This window comes from Brachycentrus maculatus, unplaced genomic scaffold, assembly GCF_059751285.1.
Source record: "Brachycentrus maculatus isolate JH-2025_06_01 unplaced genomic scaffold, ASM5975128v1 h1tg000056l, whole genome shotgun sequence".
Classification (NCBI taxonomy): domain Eukaryota; kingdom Metazoa; phylum Arthropoda; class Insecta; order Trichoptera; family Brachycentridae; genus Brachycentrus; species Brachycentrus maculatus.
In genome coordinates this window covers 1,668,768-1,694,309 of record NW_028280810.1, presented here as the reverse complement: position 1 = coordinate 1,694,309, position 25,542 = coordinate 1,668,768, and the positions used below count along the sequence as shown (strand labels likewise).

The 25,542-nt window shown below is 32.5% G+C and overlaps 3 protein-coding genes across 3 annotated transcripts; 1 reads left to right on the top strand and 2 right to left on the bottom strand.

The window, feature by feature from the left end:
* The first annotated feature begins 39 nt into the window (after positions 1-39).
* On the top strand, positions 40-6,891 carry LOC148311818 (BBSome complex member BBS2-like). Its single transcript, XM_088278379.1, has 11 exons — positions 40-354; positions 807-990; positions 1,726-1,955; positions 2,185-2,367; positions 2,519-2,741; positions 2,829-3,088; positions 3,763-3,945; positions 4,219-4,629; positions 5,580-5,743; positions 6,264-6,412; positions 6,628-6,891. The coding sequence occupies exons 1-11, from the start codon at positions 238-240 to the stop codon at positions 6,726-6,728; spliced, it is 2,205 nt and encodes a 734-aa protein (XP_088134505.1). The 5' UTR covers positions 40-237; the 3' UTR covers positions 6,729-6,891.
* LOC148311817 (origin recognition complex subunit 1-like) lies at positions 6,804-15,838 on the bottom strand. The gene is made up of 10 exons (XM_088278378.1): positions 15,639-15,838; positions 13,661-13,904; positions 11,337-12,309; positions 10,253-10,382; positions 9,980-10,161; positions 9,784-9,881; positions 9,041-9,201; positions 8,542-8,646; positions 8,211-8,418; positions 6,804-7,174 (listed from the first exon to the last, which is right to left on the bottom strand). The coding sequence occupies exons 1-10, from the start codon at positions 15,743-15,745 to the stop codon at positions 6,932-6,934; spliced, it is 2,451 nt and encodes an 816-aa protein (XP_088134504.1). The 5' UTR covers positions 15,746-15,838; the 3' UTR covers positions 6,804-6,931.
* A 1,531-nt stretch (positions 15,839-17,369) lies between these two features.
* Positions 17,370-24,953, bottom strand: LOC148311816 (peptidyl-prolyl cis-trans isomerase 5-like). Its single transcript, XM_088278360.1, has 4 exons — positions 24,759-24,953; positions 21,064-21,271; positions 18,845-19,029; positions 17,370-17,670 (listed from the first exon to the last, which is right to left on the bottom strand). The coding sequence occupies exons 1-4, from the start codon at positions 24,852-24,854 to the stop codon at positions 17,536-17,538; spliced, it is 624 nt and encodes a 207-aa protein (XP_088134486.1). The 5' UTR covers positions 24,855-24,953; the 3' UTR covers positions 17,370-17,535.
* Positions 24,954-25,542: the final 589 nt, after the last annotated feature.

The following is a 25,542-nucleotide window of genomic DNA, read 5'->3' as shown; positions in this document are numbered from 1 at the left end:
AAAAATTTGGATATTTAGAACCACCGAGTTCTAAAATAATAATATAAAATAACATTGAACAAAACTCATCGTTACCTTAATTTACTTGTACCGACCACTTATTACGACTTTATTTTGTCAAAATATGTATTGTTTCCATGACAACAAATTGAAAACAATTTAGTTCACTAAATATATTTTTGTAATATTGTTGATTTCTAAAGTACTTGTGATATAAAATCACTATTACATATAAAAATGATTCAACCCGTTTTTATGTTAGAGTTAAATCATAAAATTTTACCAGGAGTTGTAACTATTGGAAAGTATGATGGCACTCATGCATGTCTTACAGCAGCAACTACCGCAGATAAGGTTTTAAAAAATATTTTATTTAGCACTTTTATTTTTAAATAGCCTAATGCAATAAATTATACTATTACTAACCAAAACTACAGCACTTTGAAACTACCTCATTTTGCACTTACAACCAAAAAACTGTTTCAATGCTGAATGAGAGATTTAGGTATTAAGTCTAGATCACCTGCTTAAACGAGAGTAAGTTACACCGAAGTGTAACTTGTGTGAAGTTCCATCCATCTTATACGGACATCTTTCGTATGATTATAAGACAACTTCATTGTTTTTTGCTTTACACCTGGTTTAGTCTGCTGTTAGCGTTAATTTTAGGGAAAAATAATTCAGTATTAATAAACCTTCATAATTGGCTTAATTTTATTATAATGGGTAAGTAAGTATTACTCACAATGCTTAATAAGATTAGACAACTAATGGTTTTATTTTATAACTATTTTCCCTTTTTTTAGGTCATAATACATAGTCCTCATAAAAGTAACAGCATTGGCTCTGGAAGAATGCAGTGGTCCGAAGCCCATAAAGAAGTAGCTATATTAAATATGACTCAATCCGTCACCGCTTTAGAAGCTGGGCAATTGCATAATCAAATAGAAAGAGATATTCTTCTTATTGGATCACCTACTCAACTACTAGGTACATCGTAATAGTCCATATTGGCCTAAACCAAGTTATCAGAATCTTCCTATCTCCACCACCAAATATAAGCATTCAATTAAAACCTTGTCCAAGGAGTTCTATTTTCAAATGAACTACCCAAAATTAATGAAAAAGCGTGTTCTATTGTTAAACAAAGTACCCTAATTTAATGTACGGTAAATCAGGAATGCAGAAATGTTGTTTTTTTGTACTTCAAGCACACTCCCTTTTCTTTCTAGCAAAACATACATTTTTTCTCCAGCTTTGAAAAAAATTTATACTTTTGTTCCTGCACTTAATATACGCACTTACTGTGCTCAATGGCCTTATCACAGTAATCTACGATGGTTATATTTTTTAAACAATTGGTTTGCATAACAATTATCAATTATAACTACAGTGGAACCTCTCATAACGAGCAAAAAAAGTGAAAAAGTTGCTCCCTTAAGGAGCGACATTTCTCAAAACGAGTTACAAAGAAAGGGCAAGTCCCTTTTTCACGAGGTTTACATGTGAGCCGGGACTTCCACGCCAGTGTATTAGTCTATGTTTCACTTAACGAGTAAGGTTCTGGAACAAATTATACTCTTTATAAGAGGTTCCACTGTGTTTCATATTATAACTTCAACCTTCTTCTTATGTCCAGATTGGAACAAAAGCCTCCCTCTTGGACTTTCTCAGTTCATATTATATCAATTAGAAATTCTAATGCTCATTTCATGATTTGCCTAGCGTATGATGTACAAGAAAATGCAGATATGTTTTTCAAAGACACCCCAAATGGAGTCACTAAAATAGTTATTGGTAAATATGGAAAATTTGTGCAGCCATTGGCTATCGTTGGGGGTAATGGTTCTGTACATGGATTGGATCATCAAGGAAATGAAATATTTTGGAATGTTGTCGGAGACGATGTAAGGTCCATGATTCTTATGGATTATGATAAAGATGGAACAAATGAAGTAAGTAAAAGTTTTTTTTACTTAATTCTGCTACAAAATTATGTCAAGTTCTGCCTTAAATCTAGATTTAAGCTATCAATTATAAGATTAATTTAATTTAGATTTATATCAATGGAAAGCCAACTGCACCAAGCCATATTTGTTCATTCCAGTAGAATAAAAAGATATTTTTTGATGATATTTGATAAGTGTTTTTGGTATGTTATTAATCACTATTAATTTACTTCAGTTGCTTGTTGGATGTTCGGATTACACAATAAAGATATTCAAAGAGGATCAAGTTTTTCTTGAGTTATCAGAAACTGAAATTATAATTGGACTGGCTGTGTTACAAGAGCAGCACTTTTCATATGGTTTGTCTAATGGTACTGTTGGAATTTACGAGGAAGGCATTCGGCTGTGGAGAGTTAAGGTACTTTCATCTAATAATAATAATCAAACAATAAGGAATGATGGTTTATAATTGGGCTACACAAAATGAAATATCCAAAAAATGAATGTGTCTACAATCCTTTGTCCTACCTCAAATACAAATTACTAGTATATTTATTTAATATTTTTAGTCCAAGAATACACCAATACAAATTCATTGTTACGACTTGCTGGGAATGGGAACTGGTCAGTTAATAACTGGGTGGTCAAATGGGAAAATAGACACACGAGATGTGAAAACGGGAGATGTTCTGTTCAAAGACAACATGGAGCATTCTGTAGCTGGAATTGTTGAAGGAGATTACAGAGGGTTCGGAAAAACTGATTTAATATGTGTATCAGTCGAGGGTGAAGGTAATACAATAACATTATCTAAAATGCGTGTGTATTTTTATTCCAACTTATTATAAGTTTATTTAATTTTATTTTCTCATTCTCAAGTTAAAGGGTACACAACAGCTTTGGAACAGACTAGTAATATAAATTTAAAAATGGAACAAGAAACAATGAGTGAATTATTTACACGAAAACATGCACTTTTATTAGAACTCAAGCATTATGAGAGCAATACCAAATTTAACGAGCAATACGAGAAAAGTAGGGAAGTCGGGGATTCAATTCCAGAAGCTATGGGAATTATTCCAGCAAATACGAGACTACAGATTGGTCTTTCTACTAATCAAGGAGATGATGGTAAAAAGGTAAATTTTATTAAAAATACCAATTTATTTTACAAACCTGTTTACGAAGTTTAAATCAATTATGGTATTTACACCACTCAGCAAAATGACAAGTCTTTTATTTATAATTTTAAACATTTATATTCTTGAGAAATTTTTTGATGTTTTTTTACGGTTTTGACAAATACCTTGTCTTCTTCAGGAATGTATTCATTCTCCAGGAATAAGTCATTGATTTTTTTTTTATTACCATAACATATCGCCCACTCCTTTCAAGAACGTCATAAATCAAAAAAGTTGATTTTTCAGGGGAACGTTTTTAAAGTTTAAAAATATAATACAATGTATTAAAAATAAATATCAAGCCACTAATTTAACTTTTTATTGTGCAACACATCTTTTTAGGTAAAACCTGAAGGTTTTTTCTCCATTTGAAAAATATTAAGTTTATTAAAAAAAAAAATTAAACAATGCTTTTTCTTCAAAATGCAAAAAAAAACACTTTCTGCTATGCAGCGGGTAAATATTAAGTTAAAAATATGCCTCTTTTGCTGGGATATTGTTTATTTTCTGGGCATTCCGAAAACATGCACAGCTGAAAATTTACGATTTTTGATTTATGACGTTCTTGAAAGGAGTGAGCGATATATGTAAGTTACACACAGTATATTATCGATTAAATCTTTTCATTTAAGGCGCATGTTCATGTTGCTGTATCTACAAACAATTTCACAATTATCAAAGCCGTGATGATATTTGCAGAAGGAATATTTGATGGTGAAACACTTATTGAGCATCCGAGCCAGAATCAGTTAAGCAACTCCTTGGACATAGCATTATATCCTCCAAAAGATATGCCAATTGATATTCATATAAAGGTTTGTTCGACTCTTTCAATAAATCAAGTAGCAAAATAAATGACAATATACGAAAATCTACTGTAGTTACCTGGAAATTAGGGGAACCTACTCAAATTGTTTTTATGTAGGGTACCTTTTAACTTAAAAAAAAAAAATAATACTATGGCAACTCGGCCAAAATATGGGCCAATACTGTTAATTTGTACAATTATAAATTAAGGATGTTAATACTGTTGATTTGTATTTATAATTTGTGAAAATTCTTAATGAGGTAATTATTTCCGATTAAAGGCATTTGTAGGATATCCAGACAGCACCCAATTTCATGTGTTTGAGCTAACAAGACAACTTCCTCGATTTTCTATGTACTCGATGCCAGAAACAGACGAAACTAACAATACATCACCAGAGGAGCGGCAAATAATAAATTTGCCAACAAGCAATGTTACTTTCAACATAACTGAGCGCATGCAGCGTATATGCATTTGGATAAATCAAAACTTCCTTCTTCCTGATGACGTAGATGTTAATCCTGGTGATTCCCAAGAGTTGCACATTTTACTGAATTGCCTCAGAGATGGGACTAACTTACTGATGGATTTTGAAGCCAATGGAGAAGTGAAGTTCAACACAAATAATATGGCCTTGGCTGGAGACCTTACACAAAGTTTAGGAAGTTTTCTGAACCTCGAGCACCTTGAGGTAATATATTATATTTTCCTTTTACACATAATTGGGAGAAAATTGAACGGGTCTGCGCAAGACAGCATATATCACCGAAACAATCTGGAGCTTACGGATAATTTAAACATTGTTTTGTTTGTCAATGTGTTTTGTCCGCCTTATGTTTTGTCCGCCTCCGTGGTGTAATGGTCAGCGTGTTTAGCTACCGTGCTGGAGGTCCCGGGTTCGATTCCCAGGGGGGGGTGAAAATAAATATTAGTGATTTAACACTGTAATATTTATTTAATATTACCCTGGACTGGTTCCTGAAGCGCAAGAGTGATCACCTTGCCTTCATGTAAGTAATGATCAAGATAACACTGCGTCAATTTGATGCATTGCCCTATGCACCATTAGGTGGGGATAAGGGTTATAATAAAAAATAATAGTTTGTCAATGACTGATTGATATGTCACATTTATCACAAGGACCATTGCTAACTGTAAATCAGAGCAGATCTAAGCCAAGCTATAGTTTATATAATAAAACAACTACATATATAGGTTTTCCACTTTTATTTTATTTCACCGGTGTGATGATGTCGGTTACGTCGAAACACAGTGACTGGTTGAAAAAAATATTTGTGAGAAAGCTATATATGTACATAGTTGTTTTATTATATAAAATGCAGCTCCACCAAGAAATGTCACTAAAAAAATCTATCTTACAAGCTAAAGTTGTTTAATGTCGCATAGTTTGGTTAACAGATGACTGGCAGTCCCTATGCTGAGAACAGAATTAGGCCAAAATGTATCCAAGACATTGTGACCTGTCATGTTATAAATATGTTTAAAAAAAAGGTTAGATAGTATGCTGAGAGAATTTTTTAAGTTTGGCAACATTATATTTGTTGAAGTTCTGCTGATCCATAGCTAGAGGGAGACATGATTGAGCCGTTATTTACTATTTATAAACCGGAACATTTTTAGTCGAAAGGTAATTTCCCGGAGGATGAGGCACGTCTCCGTACGCTAGTGGAGAGTCTGGATGGGATACAAGAAGCTAAAATGAGACTGGACACTGATGTTGCTGAACAAATGCAAATGATCAAAAGTCTGGTAATCATGGCAGAAGCTAAGAGGTCTCACGATCTGTAAGTTTTTATTATCTAGTTTTGAATTACATGCATAAAATAATACATAGATGTTATCTATTTAATGCTAAAAATTACTACTTTAAGATACATAATTAGTATACGAACATACTATGTAATTACATCTTTACCGGTAAAGTAATAAACTTAACACAACAATGACAAAAATTGTATGAAGTTATCATGTATATTATTTGATCTATAAACAGATTATGTACGATACTTTAGAAAATAATTAACATGAAATATATGAAAAAAAATCACTATAATTAGCACATTTGTGCTCTAAGGCATTAAAAAAGTATGAAAATAATAAAAATAAATGAACATATTTACTACTTACGTGGAATATATGGTAGATACACAAACTGTCAGATTTTTTATTGGCTGCTAGCTCCTTTGCATCCTCTCAAATCAAGCTCGTGTACCTTATTTCGAGTGAGAACTGCTGACAGATCAGTAGCAGATGTCCTGGACAGCAGAAGTTGCGATAACAGTTTCTAATAGTAAAATATTTCAGGACCGATATGATGAAGTGTTACTCTGAGCTGATGGATATAAACGGAGACTTGATCAGAGGAAATAATATTAGGTTGAACAACCACAAGGAAAATACTGCAGTTTTAAAGGAAATCAATGCGATAATACAGAGGTCTTCTAGATTACGAAGTAAGAACCAATGTTATCATTTTGATGTCTTACGCCTGTGTCATATAGTGCATTTTTATTGTTAGTACTTTGATTTTGCGACAAACAATTAAAAATTTAAGTCCAATTGTACTGATGCAACAAGCAAGCACTTAGTATGTTTTCATTATTGAAATTTATCATAAATATTTAACATTTATCTAATTTAATCTTCAACACTTTAATTTAAATTTCAGTGGGAAAGTATTCATCGGCGATGATAAATCACTGCAAAACAGCCATTAAAAATAAAAATGTTGATGCTCTCATTAAAATAATAAGCATTGGGGAAGCATGAGCAAGGAATACAATAAGGAACACTATCAAAATAATTTATTTAATACAAAAATACATTAAGAATAAACATTTATAAAGTTGTTATTTATTTAAAATAATGATAATAAATTAACTTATATTGTACGCACTGTCAATATCATGTCGAAATATAAAATTTAAAAAGGATTTTTTTTAATCAATATTTTATATAAAAAAATAAATTATTCAGAGAACACACAAACTTTGCGTTGCGTAATGCACGTCGTCTGAGCTGACATTGAGGAGTACTTTTTGGTTGATATCATTACGAGAGTGTTCGCTGATTATGAGTCGACATGAGCCAAGTCGACTGCACACTCCGAAGGCTTCTGTGATGGAGGGAGTCTTGAGACCTCCGAACGCACAGATGGTTTCGAGTTGTTTGTGAACCATTTGGAAGGTAGTTTCTTCAATACCAGTGCGCTGGACCTAGAACAGTAATATTCAATTTAAATAATAAGGAAAATCTAAAATATCTTATTGGATTTCAACTGTCAGATGATTTCTTTTTAACAACATTTTGAGTGTGTCCAAATACTCAAAATGTAGTTAATAAATTATCTGTTCAAATTATAAGCTTAAATAATAAAAATGAAAATGATATTTTCTGGCGTTTCTCATGTGTGTGATAATAATCCAGGATTCGGACCTCACATACTAATAAAAGAGTTTCAGCTAATTAAAAAGCTTCTTTTCATCTCACCAATAGATGTCTCTAGTGAAGTTCTAGTGATTCAAGAACAATGTTTCAAAATTGGTTCATATTGTATATATATAGAACTTCCAAGAATTTAAGTAGTGTGGTTGTCAATAATGGGTAGAATCGGTGAATGTTACATGTGTGTAAAGTGATCACTTAAACCAGCGTATAACGGTCGTCAGCCCCGTAAATGCCCAGACTTCCATTTTCTTCTTCATCTTTGATGAGATATCAAAAAATTATATGATTTCTTTTTATTTGTTTAGATGCTGTTTTTAATGCCACATTATTAATGTTTAATTTTTCAATGTTACTATGTATAATACCAACTTATCGCTATAACCATTCCAATAAAGAAACAAGCTTTTGTACTTGGAGAGAGAAAAGTAGTAAAAGCAACAAGTCTGAATTCAATTAGCTTAAGTCGGTCACACGATTCAGATCAACTAAAAAAAAATCAAAATTGTAAACCCCATTAAGACGTTGATAGCATTATCAGCCCAGATAATAGTAGGTAAGAAGAATGGAATAGCAACACTGGCTAGAGTATTCGGAGTTGCATACCCGTACTCGTACAAGCTTGTGAAAGCAAGCTTTCATAAAGCTGTGAGTACCTTGGGGAGAAAAACAGCATCAGTAACATATTAAAATATTATTTAACATTTATGTATAAGATTTATTAAGAAAAACATGATCTAAGTGGGCGTTAATCATGCGAAGGTCACTAAACGCTGAATCTAAAATAATGAATTCATAGAATCAAACCTCAGCAGATATAGCCTGCAAGAATAGCTGCTCCATCTTGGAGGACGCCTTGATGGCCTGTACTTTGGGACTAGCGATCATTTCAGCGAGGGCCATGTTGACGTGAGACAGTCCAACCTGCTCCCCTTTAGAGCGCTCCGCCAACTCCACAGCGCGGCGACATATATCCAGCGCCCGGCGTGCATCTCCTGATACAGCAGCTACTTTCCTGTAAAGTCCCATATATCATAATTATTTTCTTTTCCATTCTCTTAGCTGTACATTCGTAAAGGTACAGATATTCAGGTTAAACAATGGCAATTTAAACCATAATAATTTTAAAACTTCATACCTTGCCACTAATTGCACAGCATCAGAATTGAAGGCTCCCGTATCTGCTAATCTAGCAGACACTATACTCTGAAGTTGGATGTAGGTGTAAGGTTGAAACGTAAGTCTGAAAATGCAAAATTAGTGTGATTTAAATATACAAAATGTTTTTAAGATTAACACACTTCGGACGGGAAAGGTATTTCTATCTGTTTGGTCGGTTAATGCTTAAGGATGAGAAGGGTATTTTTGCCTTCTGTGTTGGCCTCATTTCAAAGGCAGAAAAGAAGGAATTATCCAACGTTTTTATATGAATATTATATACCGATCTCTTTGTTAATGTCTTAACTACAAGCTCGTAATTATCAAATCCCATTGCAAGCGGGTCGCAGGTGTAACACCCGTCTAAAATATGTTAATAGATAAACCTGAATTGCAGAAATAAAAGAGATATAGTGTGTCTGAACAAAATAAGTGGATGTCAATAGTTTTTAAGGTTGTGCAATAATCTAGACACGCACCTTGTAAGACCGAGCCTGCTGGCTACACGTCCCATGAGCAGTCTCTCCGGCAGGTCCATGGTGTTAGCAATGGCTACCACAACAAGGTGGGCCGCGGAGTGAGCAGGCCACTCCAGCAGGTTGTAAAGGACATCCTGACGTCTGTTACACAGCACATCCAACTAGAAAATAAACATCGGTTCAATATAATGGACCATTGTTATAAAATGATAGTAAAGTACGTTAATCGTTTAATCACTGTTTTCTTAATATACATTTTAAGTGAAATCAATTAATAAAATTAATTTTTAAAAAAACTTTAAATTTCACTAATATGAACCCCAACATTCAAAATTCTGTGCGAAGTGGTTAAAGTTCTAACACTCAAAAGTCCAGATGTTTCAAATTAGTCACTCAATATTCAATATGTAATGTTTGAAACCCACTCATTATCTTTAAATTTAAAATCTAATAATACCTTTTTATACTTTATGTTTTGTGAGAATACTGTGAAAACTTGTCTATTTTTTTAAAGGAACTGAGATGACTTAATATTTTATAAATTCTGAATCATGCTTTTATGTCCTTAAACCATAAACTTTAATACAAAGCAGTATTACGTATACTTATTAAACATTTAAATTCACATATTCCAAAATTACATTGATTATGTCAGTTTTCACAGTATGCTGACAATTTTAGAACATTTTCACCAGTTAAATAATATTGTTTTAACAGTGGATATATTAGTAAACGAATATTACCTCATCAATAAGCATAACTATGGTGCATCGCCTAGGTGCAGGTTTAGTGAAGCGCGCTTCCAATAAATTACACGCTTGTTCCCATGCCACGGTTTTTCCTAAAAATAAATCATAACATAATGTCTCATCTTACATATTTCCAAAACACTATCATTGTATATAAATAAAAGGTTTTGCTAATTGTTAATATTCTTACCCGTTAATTGTCTGTAAATATGCACGTAGGCTTGGCGTGGTTCGGTCAATCTCATTCCATTTATTTCAATGTACTCAAATTTGGGTAGTTCTTGCAGCTTGACTTGCTTATTTAAACACCTCACAACTTCCGTCACTGTAGCGGTTTTACCCGTTCCAGGCACTCCAGAAATATACATACACCTAAAAAAAAAACAAATGAAATTGGAACATAATGCAAATTGTTATCAAAAAAATATATTTTCTTAAACATGTTTTGTGATCTGAAACTAACCCTCCACTATTATCACTTATTTTTCCTTCTATGAATGTAAATATATTGTTAAATTCTTCTTCTCTGCATGGTAAACTCAGCGGAACGGCGGAAACATGTAAACTCTCTCTGGCTCGCTGTAATCCACCATCTATAATGCAAAAAAATGTGTCATTAAAAAAATAAAACTGCTCAGATGCCCAATTGGTAGCACTGGAACATCTGACGCCCTCGTCCTAATAAGTACTCTTGTCAATAGCATATATTTATTAGTACCAATAAGGATTAAACTTCGCAGTTAGACAAGTTAAATTTATACAAGCTCACACTCCTACATAGTTTTCTTTCTTTGTTGAAATGGTGTTTTAAAATCTGTTGCAGTAAATAAAAACTTATCAGTGGAGACCGTCATTCAGTTACCAACTTTGATATATCAAATTAAAATAAGCGTGAAATTGGTGAAAGAAAGATGAAAGTAGATTGATGTTATTAACACACGGGATATAGCGAAGTTTGTTAAAGAAATGTTATTCGACACGGGAAATATTAGATCGCATTGAAAGAATAATGACTTTATCCATATTTTAAAAACAGAAAAGAATTGATAATATTTTTGTATTATAGTGACCCATATATATTACACAGCAAAGCAAACATGACAAGAAATTAGACATTTAAGATGTGTTTTTTGTATATGAAGTAGAAGGTAATCTAAATGCACAAATATTTGCATGTCGTAAACAATGTGTTAAAATACAAAATTGTGCATGATAAATATAAAAATGGAGAATACGGAAAGTATACAAGACTAAGATTAGTTGAATTAACACAATAAAGATGGGCGGTTTGATCACATAAGGAAATGAACGATGAAATAATTGTAAGAGATTTGAGATGTGGAATATTGCTGAATTTAAAACTCGATAAAAGCAGGGACACTGAATACTCGAAAGTGAACAAGGCAAAAGTTAGTTTGGGAGTACAAACGAACATGACAACAGTGAAGTTTGCTGGTGATGATAAATAATATCCAGTATTTAATCCTCTGTGATGGGTAATTAGTAAAAAATAGTAGTATGGTAAAAAATTAAGTAAATGACTTTACCTTTAAGTACAACAGGATTGTGTCTTGCGTGGATAGAAGGAGTCAATTCACTAGCTTTAACCTTCTTACTAACAGGAGTTTTGATAGCTTTAGGTGTTCCCTTTACCCTTTTTGGGGTTTTAACTACAAATTCCTCTCCACTATCAGATTCAATAACCCGAGTAGCTTTACTTCTTTTAGGAGTACTGAAAACTTCCTTGAGCTTGTTGATCCTTTGAGTCGGGGTAGAAGGCATAACCTTTTTAGGTGTGTCATATTCTAGATCATCAGTGTACTTGGTATTTTGTTTAGCTACTCTAGAGGTCCGGCGTTTTGAAGGGGTATCATCAATTTCTACCGCTTTTGATAAACGGGAGGGTTTTCTGTTATCAAAACATAGGACTCTCTTAGCGCTAGATTTAGTATTATCACAAGAATCCGACTCCGACTCATCCTCACTTTCGAGAATATAGGAGATATCGGCATCAGAGATATTCTTATTGTTGGAAATCTTAGTAGGCGATGCATCAAGGTTATTAACCGTTGACTTTCTCTTGGTAATTTTTTCTTCGGTTCGAGCCGGAGAGTCGTAATTGTTAGTGATGTCTCTCATCAAAACTAGCTTTGACGGGTCTGAGTTTTTGACCATCCACGGCCTGGGATCGTTGAGACTAGATGCGGCAAATTTCTTAATAAGACTATTCGGGGTCTTTCCTGAGGCTAGATTTTCTCTACCCTTAGATTTGGGAGTTTTAAGAACGGCCGGCTGTGATTTGGAAAACTCTCTCCTTTCTTCTTCGAGTATCGGCTCCAAGAAAGATTTTTTCTTTGAAACGGTGATTAACCGATAGCGGCATATGAACTTAGATTTACTAGTTTGGTTTTTTACTATTTCCGAAACGGCCGCGGTTGTCGGCAGTTTGACTATTTCGCAGCACTTAAAAAAAGTTTCGATTGAAACATCTTTGTCGAATGGACGGTGGTCTTCCACAACCTGCAAATTCAGTTAGTAAAATAAGTTTAACCGTTTTTACAAAAATGTAGGTCTTTTTTCGGTAAAAATCAGTCAAATTTGTTTATTTATGAACATTACTGAAAAATCGGAACATTAGAAATGTGCACACTGCAACGCAACCTCTCACCTCGACTGCCAAAATACACAGGCGTCAATATACATTTTGTCATTTGGATAATGTCAGGTATAACTTAGTTACAAAGTCAACATATCTCAGTTTCAGATCTGTTCGATGTGTCTGAGGTGGTATTCTTCTTAACAAGAGTGTTCTTGTCTACTTTATAATTTTTGTGTTAATATGTACGTTTTAAATTTTGTAATGTATATGTTAGTTTTTACTGAATAAATTTAATAAATTATACATAAAATAAGATTTAACATTATTGTTTTTTTGTCAAATGGTACATTTCTTAGAAATGTATAGCAGCATACAATTCGTTATATTGCAAATGAGCTTTCACAAGAGTAGCAAATTTTTCGGAAACAATTTTATTTTTGTTGTTATTTTCATTTTATTTGTTAAGATAATTTTGTATCTATATACTAGAAAATTATAGATGAGACAGAGAACATATTATAAGAAAAGAAATGAATGAGGAAAAAATAAAATATCTTGCTGTTAACCTTTTAACCGCGTCAACTTTGTTCCTGAGAGATGCCCGTACGCAGCGGTATTTCGCCGTTTTTAAAATGATTACTTTTATAATGTATTTAGTTAAGAAACGATTTATTTTCCATAACAAAAACGTTCAATGGGATTCATTGTGCCTTTTTGGTACTCCATAATACACTTGTGTCACATTATTCTTGATATATATCGTAATATAAACAAATAAGATCGTAACATAAATAAATCAAAGCACGCATCGTGTGTCACTCTTACCCACTGGCGATGCGTAGCGTCGAGAGTGAGACAGATATAGGGCATGATTATGGCGCGGACTAATTACTGACTGCAAGAAAAATCAGGGATCTGTTTTTTTATTTATCTTTGTGATATTACAAATTATTACTCAGATATTTCAACACATGTCATAAGGCCAAGGATTGACGTATTATTTTATCCAAATTTCCACACCATGAAAAAATCCCTCCAAGTTGAACTGAGGTTCGAAACTTGGAGCAAAGTTTTTACTTATGTGTTTTTACACATACGGTTATGTCAGCCGCGTCTGGGGCATGTTTTATTAAAACACATACGGTTATGCGAGCCGCGTGGATCCGGTTAAGGTAGCTTGTTTACAATATCGCTGATAATTTTCGAGTTGTTGAAAAAATCATGACGATTTGCAATTTGTAATTAAATTTTGATGAAAACATCATGAGTTACCTCAAAGTCTTCATTCAAGATGATGTCAGTATCCTTCAAGCAGTTGATGGGTACATCGGGCGCTTTGCAGAACCACTGAACATGGGCCCGGAACCGGTCCTGCAAGTCCATGTCATGGCTCTCATAGAGCTTGATGATCTGGGCGACATCGCAACCCTCCGGAGTATCGGGTTCTGCTGCATCCGCATTAGAAATTAATATAAAGTCTCCAACACTGGCCGTTATGTTCTTAAACTTGAACTTCCTGCAAATATAAAAAAGTTCATTGGTACATTAACCAGTTACCAGCGTGAATCGGGCAAGGAGTTTGTGTTGCATCGATGATTCAGAGTGCTGCTTGAGCAAATCGTATTCCAACTTGGCGGTATTGATTTGCCCGAGCCAAATATATTTATGTATTTTTTTTTATTGACTAAGACGAGCAGTGTTTGGGTACTCCTGTTTCGAGTTTGGTGATGATTTCTTTCACTGACGAATTTTCTCATCAAAATTCGACTGTTAAGTGGTTAATATATTTCAGACAGTTATTTTTTACGCCTGCGGACTGCTGGCTACGGGATTTGATAATTATGTACATATAGTTAAGACCTGAACAAAGAGATTAGTATATAATATACATATAAAAACATTGGACAAATCTTTCTTTTCTGCCTTTGAAATGAGGTTGGCGCAAAAGGTGAGAATACTCTTCCCATCTTTAAGCATCAATCGACCAAACGGGTAGAAATACCGTTCCCGTCCGAAGTGTGTTAGTATAATTTGTCCTAATTTGTAATGTACACCTCCGTAGTCAGTGTGACTTTCATACCATTCGGATTTTCCTGGGTTTTTTTGTTGTCAGCATTGCACAGCAATAGCAAATACTAAGTAGTCTATTAAACCCACGCATACTGTGTTACGAGTTTGATCGATATATCTAGAAGTTTCGAGAATTGGAGTAGTCTGGTTGTCAATTATGGGTAGAATTGATGAATGTTACACGTGTGTAAAAGTGATCACTTAAACCAGCGTATGACAGTCATAAGCCCTATAAAATCCATAGACTTATATCCCATATTCTTCTTCATCTGTGTTGAGATGTCAAAAATAATGTAAATACTAAGTATTCGGGAGAGGAAGGCAAAATATTTAAACTCTTCAAATTTAAGTTTTTGCATTCCATGAATTAAAAAACCTGAAAAACATATTTTATATGCTAATTTGAAGTTTTTATTATCTGAATTCAAACTTCTGAAAAAAAATGCATTTTTACACAGTAATATTAAATTTCACATTGATGTACAAATTTGCTTTGGATGCATTTAATAAGGTACATTGAAATTGGTGCATCATGGATGTAGATAATGAATATTTTAGTTTAAAAATGCTACAGAAAAAATGAAAGTGCCCTTGAGAAATCATTCTTACAAATTTGTAATGAAAGTTGAAGTAAAAGGGAAAATTGAGAAAAACGTAGAAATAAAATAAACGCACTTAGTAACTTTCATTTGTTAATTACTAAAGGTATGTGAGCTATTTGGTTAGATTTTCTATTACGTTATTATACAGCTTTGTATTATTTTACTGATCGAAAAGACACTAATCATTATATTATTATTGGTATTTATAGTAAAAGGTAAAATTCCAAAAAAATATTACGACAAAAACAAAATTATTTTAAAACTTTTTAAAAAGAATGTTACTTAAACTTGAATTTTCTAACTTCGCGAGTACTAAATGGCAAACTTCGTTATTTATTTTTAAAAATAGTTTTTTTTATTAGTGGCTATATTGATTTTTAAAAAATACTCTGGGCATGGATTGTAATAATCAAAAACTAACTAATTGAAAGTAATAATATTCATCTAAACGAAAGGCGAAACCCGGATGAAAAGTTTTTAGTGTCCGTTATGAGCTTACTGATAGCCTGCAAATCAGCTGACTGCGTGTAAATATTCTCAAAAATATACAAAAATCAAAATAAATGTGTACAGCTTACGTGTAGAAATCGGCTATCTTATAACGAAAATCTGGATCATTTGTTTCCTGCCACACAGATTTCTCACTAAGCCATTCGACTGGCTTTGCTTCGGACTTTTTGGGCATGATTAACGTAAATGGTCAATATTTTAAGCAATATAAAATGTTTAAAACTTTTATACTAAAGCCGACAACTCGTCATCAACTCGCACTTTCCGATCCCGCGCTAAATTTGACATTATTGCCGAGTGTTGCTGTTTAAAAAATCAATTTTTTCTCAAATAAAATACAAAACTTTTAAACATCGGTAGGTACTTCAATTCTCGTATATTTCATAACTGAATATAAAAGGGGAAATAATAAAAAATAACTCCAGAACTTAAAAAAAACTAGTAGCCGAAGTTGCGGTTGAAGCTAAAAAAGTTATCTAAACTATCACTTTTTTTATTTGTAATAATTTTCGTAGTTTTTAAAAATAAAATGAACAATTTATTCAAATGAGATGTTTGCACTGCGGTGGAGAATTTATTGTCAATCACCAATCAAGAAAACTAAATAATATCCTTAAAACACGTGATATTTTTAAATAAAAAGCGGTCTGCCTACTGAAAAATTTCATGTTCCTTCTCCAAGCCCTAAGCCAGACAAATATGCACATAAAATTTATGGGTTAAAATGTAAATAAAACATTTTAAACTTTATTATTATCCTGAATTTTTTTTATGTAATCACATAAAAACTATCATACAAAAAATGTCAACCCTTCAAATTTATTTTCACTTTCTTTCAGTTTATTTTCTGTTAAGTCAACCTGTATATAAATTTCCACATAAAAATGACAAGATATATTTGATGTCTCAACAGAGACTAAGCATATTTTTATACAATGGGAATGGGGAATTCACAAGGCTTACTTAATTTGCTTACTCATTGTATTGGCTTAATCACTTTGCAAACTGTGTAGCTTTTACCATTTTGGACATTATTGAGCATCCATATTACTTCAATGCTTTGGAAGTTGTGTATATAGTATTTTCAACCGCCTTCCCCTTCAGATACATAACCTTTCAGTTTTATCATTTATTTATTTATTTATTGTAAGGCCAACAGACAATTTAGTATAACATAAATATACATTCAATTAAGTAATATTTGTAATGTCCAATTACAGGCTTTAACATAATTGTTACAAATAAGTAAGGTACCTTTTTGTTTCTGTGCGCATATATACCAATGTTCATAATTACATGTAGAAATGCATACACCATTCACTAGTATGATAGTGCCTTAAATGAAAAGTAGTGTAACTTATTTTTTCCATAAACATAATTAAATTAAATTTCATGAACGTGATATGCATGCGCATGCGCACATAGGTACACGGTACGCATACATATATATATATATACAAATAAGCAATAATAATTACATACTATTTTCAAGATTAAAGTTTCTGGTTGAAAAAAATCAAACCATTTTGCCCCACGATTCAAATCTGGTTCCAGGTAAATTCTTAAAGGCAAGTTGTTCTAAATGTATCTGACTGAACCTATGGACTAAGGTTTAGATCCCCAAGATAACATTTCTGTTTTAAGATCTTGCAGTAATGTTTTTAGAAAAAAATCTTGCAGTAATGTTTATTTCATTACAATTTAATTTGTGTAAATGATTTAATTTTTATTTTTACATTTCTATGCAGGAAAATAATAAAAAATAAAACGAAGCCAACATATAAAATAAAACAAAGACAGCAATTTTTGTAGAAAACTTTATTTCAAATCAGACTTTAACCAATTCACTATTTTGTACAAAAAAATATAAACGCAGCGCACTGAGTGCTCTGACTATGGCTTTATAAAAAATAAAAGAAATCAGTCCACATTTGCAAATGAGACGGCTTGTATTTTCTAGTGTATTTAGTTGGCAGCGTCTTCTCGGGATACTCCGAAGGGCTCGCTGACAGTCTCAGCTCCGCAGTCCACAATTGTCACATCCTGGGACGGCTTGTCGCGCCCATCAGTCGAGGTGTTCTCAATTTTCCGGATCACACTCTGAGAAAATAATAAAAAGGATGCGTTGTAAAAATTTCTTTTACATTTGTGGGTACTTTAAGTAGTAAAAAATACATATAAGGTGTTTCGCAACAACGAATTAAATTAAATGTCACTTGTGGAAAAATGGTTTGCAATTTACAGTATTGGTATGGTTATTGCATAGGTACTTATTTATAAAAACGTATATCTATATAAATACTGTTTTAGAAAAACAAAAAATCTTATCACTCTCAAATAGATGCAGCTACAAAATTAATAATAAAGCATTTTAGGGCATAAAATTATGTTTCCCTTTAGAAAATTCGTATGAAAATAATGATACAACATCACTAATTAAAGATTGGTTTTCATGATCACAACTTATTTTTATTATTATTAAAACGTGTCCATTATTTCAATATCTCGAGTTTGTAAAGATAATGCATACATAATCCATTTATGAAAATTTAATACAAAAATATATTTTATTTTACAAATCGCTCACTCCTTTCAAGAACGTCATAAATAAAAAAACGTCAATTTTCAGTTGTGCATATTTTCGGAATGCCCAGAAAATGTACTATATCCCAGAAAAAGAGGCATATTTTTAACTTAATATTTACCCGCTACAGGGCAGAAAGTGTTGTTTTTGCATTTTGAAGAAAAGGTACTGTTTAATTATTTTTTTGAATAAACTTAATATTTTTCAAATGGGAAAAAAACCTTCAGGTTTTACCTAAAAAGATATGTTGCACAGTAAATATTTCAGTAAGTGGCTTGATATTTATTTTTAATACATTGTATTATATTTTCAAACTTTAAAAAGGTTCTCCTGAAAAATCGAGTATTTTGATTTATGACGTTCTTGAAAGGAGTGAGCGAAATGTACATCATATTATGAAAACAGGAAATTTTATAAAATTAGGTAAGCACTAAAATATTTCAGTCCAATAAATAATAGACAGAAAAAAATATGAATTTACAATATTCTATAGTTATTGACTTTCTCTTTAAACAACCTACTGTGACTATTGATCCATATATAATATAAAACAGCAGAAAAACACTACTTTGAATGTTTGTCAATCAATTGTTACAGTTGAGGTTACTGACAAAATAAAGTTTACTTTCTCTTTTTAATAAAAGAATAACTTTGAAAGAATAGAATAGAAAGTTTGTAACAAGTTATTACCATTCCACTAAGAATTTTCCCGAAGACAACGTGCCTGCCATCGAGCCAGGGAGTAGCCTTGACGGTGATGAAGAACTGGGATCCGTTGGTGTCCTTGCCAGCGTTGGCCATTGACAGCCATCCAGCTCCGAAGTGCTTCAGCTTGAAGTTTTCATCTTCGAAACGTTCTCCATAAATGCTACGTCCTACAGAAATCAATTTGATACTTTAGTCATTTATATTCTGACTCTGTTGTAATTACAAAATATTTTGAAAATATATAAAATTAACAAGTATTATTTATTTCTTTACATACTATTGAAGTATTGATTTGTTCCAGAAATCGTGGTTGTTTTGCTGTTATATCTTGATTGACTATTTTTATTATGCTTACAAGGGTTGATCAAATGGGCATCGAAGGAAACTCATAAGAAGGAATATACAGTGGTGCCTCGCATAACGAACGCCTCGCACAGCGAACGCTGCACACAACGAACTTCCTTTTCGTTCATTTCACGATTCATACAACGAACTTCGCTTCACACAACGAACTTCGCTTCACACAACGAAGTCGCCCACTTCACACGATCACTGCCGATTTATTGCATCCTTCCGCGCAGGCAGTCGTTAGTCACTGAGCAGTACGCTTAACTTACGCACGTGTCGCAGCAATCGTTCATCATTACAACGAAGTCGCCCGATCTTCTACGATCACTGCCGATTAATTGCATCCTCCCGCGCAGGCAGTCGTTAGACTCGTTAGTCACTGCGTAGTACGCTTAACTTACGCACGTATCGCAGCAATCGTTCTTCATTACGAATTAAATCGCACACGTATCATGGCAGTCGTCCTTTTAAGATAAGCTCAACATTTTTTTTATATGATGGGTTTTAAATGTGTGTTTTTTTCATTATGTTTTTAGATGTATCTAAATAAAAATAATAACAAAAAATTTATCTTTTTTTTATGTCATCTTACCATATTTTATGCTACAGAACGAATTATTTTTTTTAACATGTATTGTTATGGGAAAACGCGTTTCACATAACGAACTTTTCGCATAACGAACTTGCTCCTGGAACGAATTAAGTTCGTTGTGTGAGGCACCACTGTATGTTTAAAGAGTATAATATTTTCATGTATACTGGAAAAAAAACCTAAATAGGAATGCAAGCATACTTTGCTAAACTCACACACTACTCAACTTCATCACTCACAGTTGCAGATTCCACAGTTAATCATAAATAATATTGAAAAAAAAACCAGTATTATTCGATATATAATCACAGCCATTTTTATGTGATACTTTGCTATTGGTCAAGGATAAGTTTTATATTCTAAGTAATCACAGCTACGAAGAAATTGACATAGCAACACAGTAAAATTATTTTTATCTATAAAATGATAATAAATTCACATATTGACATAAAACTTGTTCAAGAATTCATTAATATGATGTTATAAAAAATACACACATGCAAATATGTTATTCTAAACATATTTGTGCTTTATGGATATAAATGAAATTTAGATTATTATTTTTTAATTGTTGAATAAGAAATAATGTAATGGAGAAAGAGTTGAGATTTGGAAAAATCATGTGCAAAGCAGAGGCAATTTCTTTTGGACAGAAATCTAAATTGTCACAGATATTTTTTTTTATCAATGTATTGAAACTTGCTCCTTTTTTACTGAAGGGTCTTACTGAACTAACAATAAATGTGGGAGCACTATTATCTGATGAAAACAAAAGGATATTTCCTTACATAAAGGAGAAGACAATGAATAACAATAAATGTTAACTAATAATAAATGTGTAGCGTATTCCTCTGTAGTGTAGTGTAGTGTAGTCCGCCTCTGTAGTGTAATGGTCAGCACGCTCGGCTACCGTTCTGGAGGTCCTGGGTTCGATTCCCAGGGTGGGGGGTCAAATAAATATAAGTGATTTTTTCACTGTCATATTTATTCAATATTACCCTGGACTGGTACCTGAAGCGGAGGGCTGATCACCTTTCCTTCATGTGTAAACGATCAAGATAACACTGCGTTTATATGACGCAGTGCCCTATGCACCATTGGGTGCGGATAAGGGTTTAAAAAAAATATATATTTGATGACCAATAAAAGGATATTTCCCAACATAAAGGAGTATTTTATATAGGAGATTAATGCGATAATTAAAATGCCGGATGTAATAGGATTGTAAATCTGGTAGATCAAGTTTGAAATGTGTTCATGCCTCCAGTGCCGTCTCCCTTGGTGAAGTCTCCCCCCTGGATCATGAAGTCCTTGATGACTCGGTGGAACTTGCTCCCCTTGTAACCCTCGCCTTTAGGCTTCAGGGCCAGCTGCTTGAAGTTTTCAGCGGTCTTGGGAACGGTCTTTCCAAACAGTCCAATTTCAACTCTCTCTGCTGGTCCGTCTCCGATGGAGATATCGAACCATACCTGAAATGAAAATTCTATTTAGAAGTCAACAGAGAATCCATCCATCCATCCACCCATGACTGACAAGCATATTACTCAAATCACAGAAATACACCAAACCTTGTGTGTCTTGTCGGTGGAGTTCTTTTTACAAAAATTTTTTGTTTGTTTTTTTTTTAAATATCTTTTTTAACCTAATATACAACAAAAAAGAAGGAAAAAATTCAAAATAAAAACTATTTTACAATTTTTATAGAATTAACTCTTGATGATTTACCCATTCCTTTATTTTGACAATATATGCCAGGTTGTGGTCCTGTGGTTAACGTTGCAGACTCTGAGTTTCTGGGTTCTAAACCCACTCTACCATAACTTGATACCTATTTATAATAACAGGCCGCTAAGGCCCATAAAAAATATGAAATTGAATTATTTGTGTATATAGTAAGAATACAAATATTTTTCATTATCCAAAAAACAAATTTAAAAGTTGTATTCCATTTGAAAGGAACACATTTTCAGATAATGTGAATGTCGTATTTCAAAGAAATGCCTAAGTGATCATATCTACTAACGTTGATTTACTAAATTTAAATTAGCCCAGAAGACATTCAATGTGTATAACCACACTAATTTACGAAAGAACTTCATTTAGTTCATTTGATCTATAAGTGTTTTTGCCTTCTAACTGATATGTTTGAAGTTCGGATTATACATAAATTGGACAGATTTAACTACTCAGAAAAATTCAAATAATAAAAGCATAAAAAACTTTATCAATGGTGTTGCAAATATTCTACAAGTGATTGGACTATTTGTATCATTAGAGGCAATCCCCTTTGGAGATATACAACTTGACTCTTCAATTGGCCATTTATCTAGATTGATAAGAACAGGCAGAGGATACAATGTTCGACCTTAATTTGACTGGATGAAAACATGAAGGGATACAAAGATAACGAAATCTTAATACACATCCTCATCTGCAGACACCATTTGTTCTTGTTAACGGTTACGAACTTGCTGGGGCGATAAGCACATATGAGAAGAACCATTACAAAGAAACGCGAATGAATATACCACTGTATTAGAGTTATAAGGCCCCAAGTCAAATGTTCTATAAAAATCTTGTATTCAATACTACTTAGCCTTTAAGATTACCAATCTTTAAAAAATTTTACATTTTGTTTGTTAAACTTACATTTATAATGTTTATCTATGCAAACAGCGGTATTGAATGAAAATACCTCTTGCCTACGACACAACTAAACCCAGTTACAAAAACTACAAAAATATTAATTTGATTATTGTAAGATCAGCAAAACATTATATTGCTAAAGTACTTTAGAACAGAGGTGTCAAACTCAAAAGGCACCAAGGGCCGCACAGGGTATTTTGGGTGCGCCGGCGGGCCGCATCTAAAATCTCATTTTCATTTTTATCTAACTTTAAGTGAATAATTTATAATCAAAGACCGTCACATGAGGTACAGTAAAAGCAATTTAATGATTTTGTAAAAGAATATCAAATGTTCCCGTACAAAAAAAAAATTCAATGAAGAATTAAAATAAATGAAAAATATAATAGTGGGTATCCGCGGGCTGCATAAAAAATACATAAAAAATACGGGCCGCGAGTTTGACATGCTTGCTTTAGAAGACAGATAATAAAAATAAAAATTCTTCCTCTGTTTAGTATCATTAACAAAATCAGTAGTTATCTCACTTTTATTTTACTGACCAGCAAGCTATTAAGATGTTTTATTATATAAAATATTTATTATATAAAATACAGTTCCATGAAGAAATTTCAGTAAAAAAAAAAATGTTATCAAAAGTAATAAAAACAGGTACATAAAACCAAATCCGTACCTATCTTTCGTTAACCCTTATTTACACCCAATAGTGCATAGGGCACTGCATTATACCGACAGTGTTTCTTGATCATCAACAGCATAAAGGGTAGATGATCAATTCAGGGTTATAGAGTAAAAAATTAGTGATATTTATTTTGGCTCCTCTAGGAATTTAACCAAGGAACTTAAGCATAGTAGACAAACGCGTTGACCACTACACTACAGAGGGATATAAATTAGCAGTGTAAAACTTATACAAGACAGTACGAGTATATTTTCCATTTTTTATAAGTATCATCTATTCATTCTCTATTTCTTATTCCCACATAGCAGTTATCTCCTTCGCCTTGAACCGCTTTACTTTCGTCACCTGTATCTTATCAAACATACTTGTATAGATAAAGAATGATGTTTCTACATACATTATTTTGAACACAAAAAAATTAGTTTATGGTTACTTTGTTGCAAATGCTGGGGTATAATTGGGTTGTAATGCTTTATTGATGTTATATACAAACGCTGTGTGGAGACAGCAAAAACTCAGAACAATATTCCTCAAAATTAAAAAAAAAAACAATTAATTTTAAACTGTGTTTTTATTTTTGATTGAATAATATATTATTTTTATTATTATTAAAAGCTTATTCTGTATAAATGTACTTTTACAAAGAATTTGCCAAATGAATTCATTTTAGCGCCCAATGCATCAATGAATATGACAAATAATTATTTTGTAACATGCGTCTTATTCACTAACACAAATTGCACAAATTTGTGTTCATAATGTGTATTTAAATATAAACCTAAGATTTTTTAAATCTGTATCTATTAGGCATAAAACCTCAATTTAATATAACAAAGAAAAGAACTTTTTTATTGACATGTTTACTATGGCAATACCAAGTATTTATTGGACAACTAAATATACAAATCTATGATGAAAACCGGTTTCAAATACCTATGTATAATTTGTATAGGTACTTTAATCTCTAGTTTTATCACACCTCTGATGTATTCTTATGTTTTTTCGACTACGTCACAAATTCGCAAAAATATACCATCCAATGGCGATTTAATACATTTATAATTGAACTAAATGTCTGTAAAAATTCCACCATCATTTTGATTTATAATTGAATAGTCAATTTTTTTTCAGTGTACTTATGTTTTATGACATTAATATCTGTTTATTTTCTCTGCATAAAAGGATTTTTTTTATAAATTTTATCAATAAATAAATACAGGATCTATGAATAAACAATATTATTTTCTAAAACCACTTCGCAAATTTCCTCCGATGAACCTCTTAAATAATTTTATTCAGTTAAAGAAAAGAAAAATCGTTTAAAATTTATTTATGGATATAAATAGTTTTATTATAAAATATAATTAGTTGATAAAATGAATACTAGGTACACCGTAGAAAAAATTAACTAATTTCGTAAAAAAAATAGTTTCGTAAGTTGCACAAAATTACCTAATTCTCAAATAAAATCACATTTAGTTAGATTATCCTAAAAAAATATCGTAAAACCATAAAGTTTGCGAAGAAAATCACTGAAAAATTAATCTTCCAAACAAAAGAATTACTCGATTTAAAACTGCCAACAAAGCATAATCTTTATTGAAGGTTATCAACCTTACAAATCTTACCTTATCTGTTACTTTTGGGCCTTTGGATTCCTCTGATCCTGAACACGAAACTGCCGCAACCAAGCAAGCAAGCAGCAAAATTGACAACCGGTTCATATTGAAAACTTTTTTTTTAACTAGTCAGAGTCAACAATGAGGAGATCTGCCGACCAGCGACCAACTCGAGACACCTCGAAATGTGAAATGAGAATGAATAATGAATTTACCAGACGCCGGATACCCTAGAGAGAAATTTCCGAAATTGAAAAGATGACGAATTGAAAATGACAGAATGAAATCTACCATAAACAATACTCTATAAAAAACATGACATAAGCAATATCTATCCCTATTTTATGTAACTATTTTTTTGGTGAGACCAAAGATTGTACAGTGGAACCTCTCATAAGGAGTAACTCGCATAGCGAGCAAAAAGTAAAGTGAAAAAGTTTCTCACTTAACGAGCGACATTTCGCATTACGAGTTACAGAGAAAGGGCAAGGTCCCTTTTCATGACATTCACTTGTGAGCCGGGACTTCCGCGCCAATCAAAACAAGAAATGTTTCGCTTTACGAGTATTTCGCTTAACGAATAATATTCTGGAATGAATTATGCTCGTCATGAGAGGTTCCACTGTTTCAGGGTTGGTTGAGACCACTGTATTTGAATATTATGAAACACAAGTATTCGTTTACAATATTTTGAGTGTGTCCAAATACTTGTTCACAAAATCAGGATTATCTCCAATTACAGGAGTTATTTTTATATTATTTTTTGACATCTCATCATAGATGAAGAAGAATA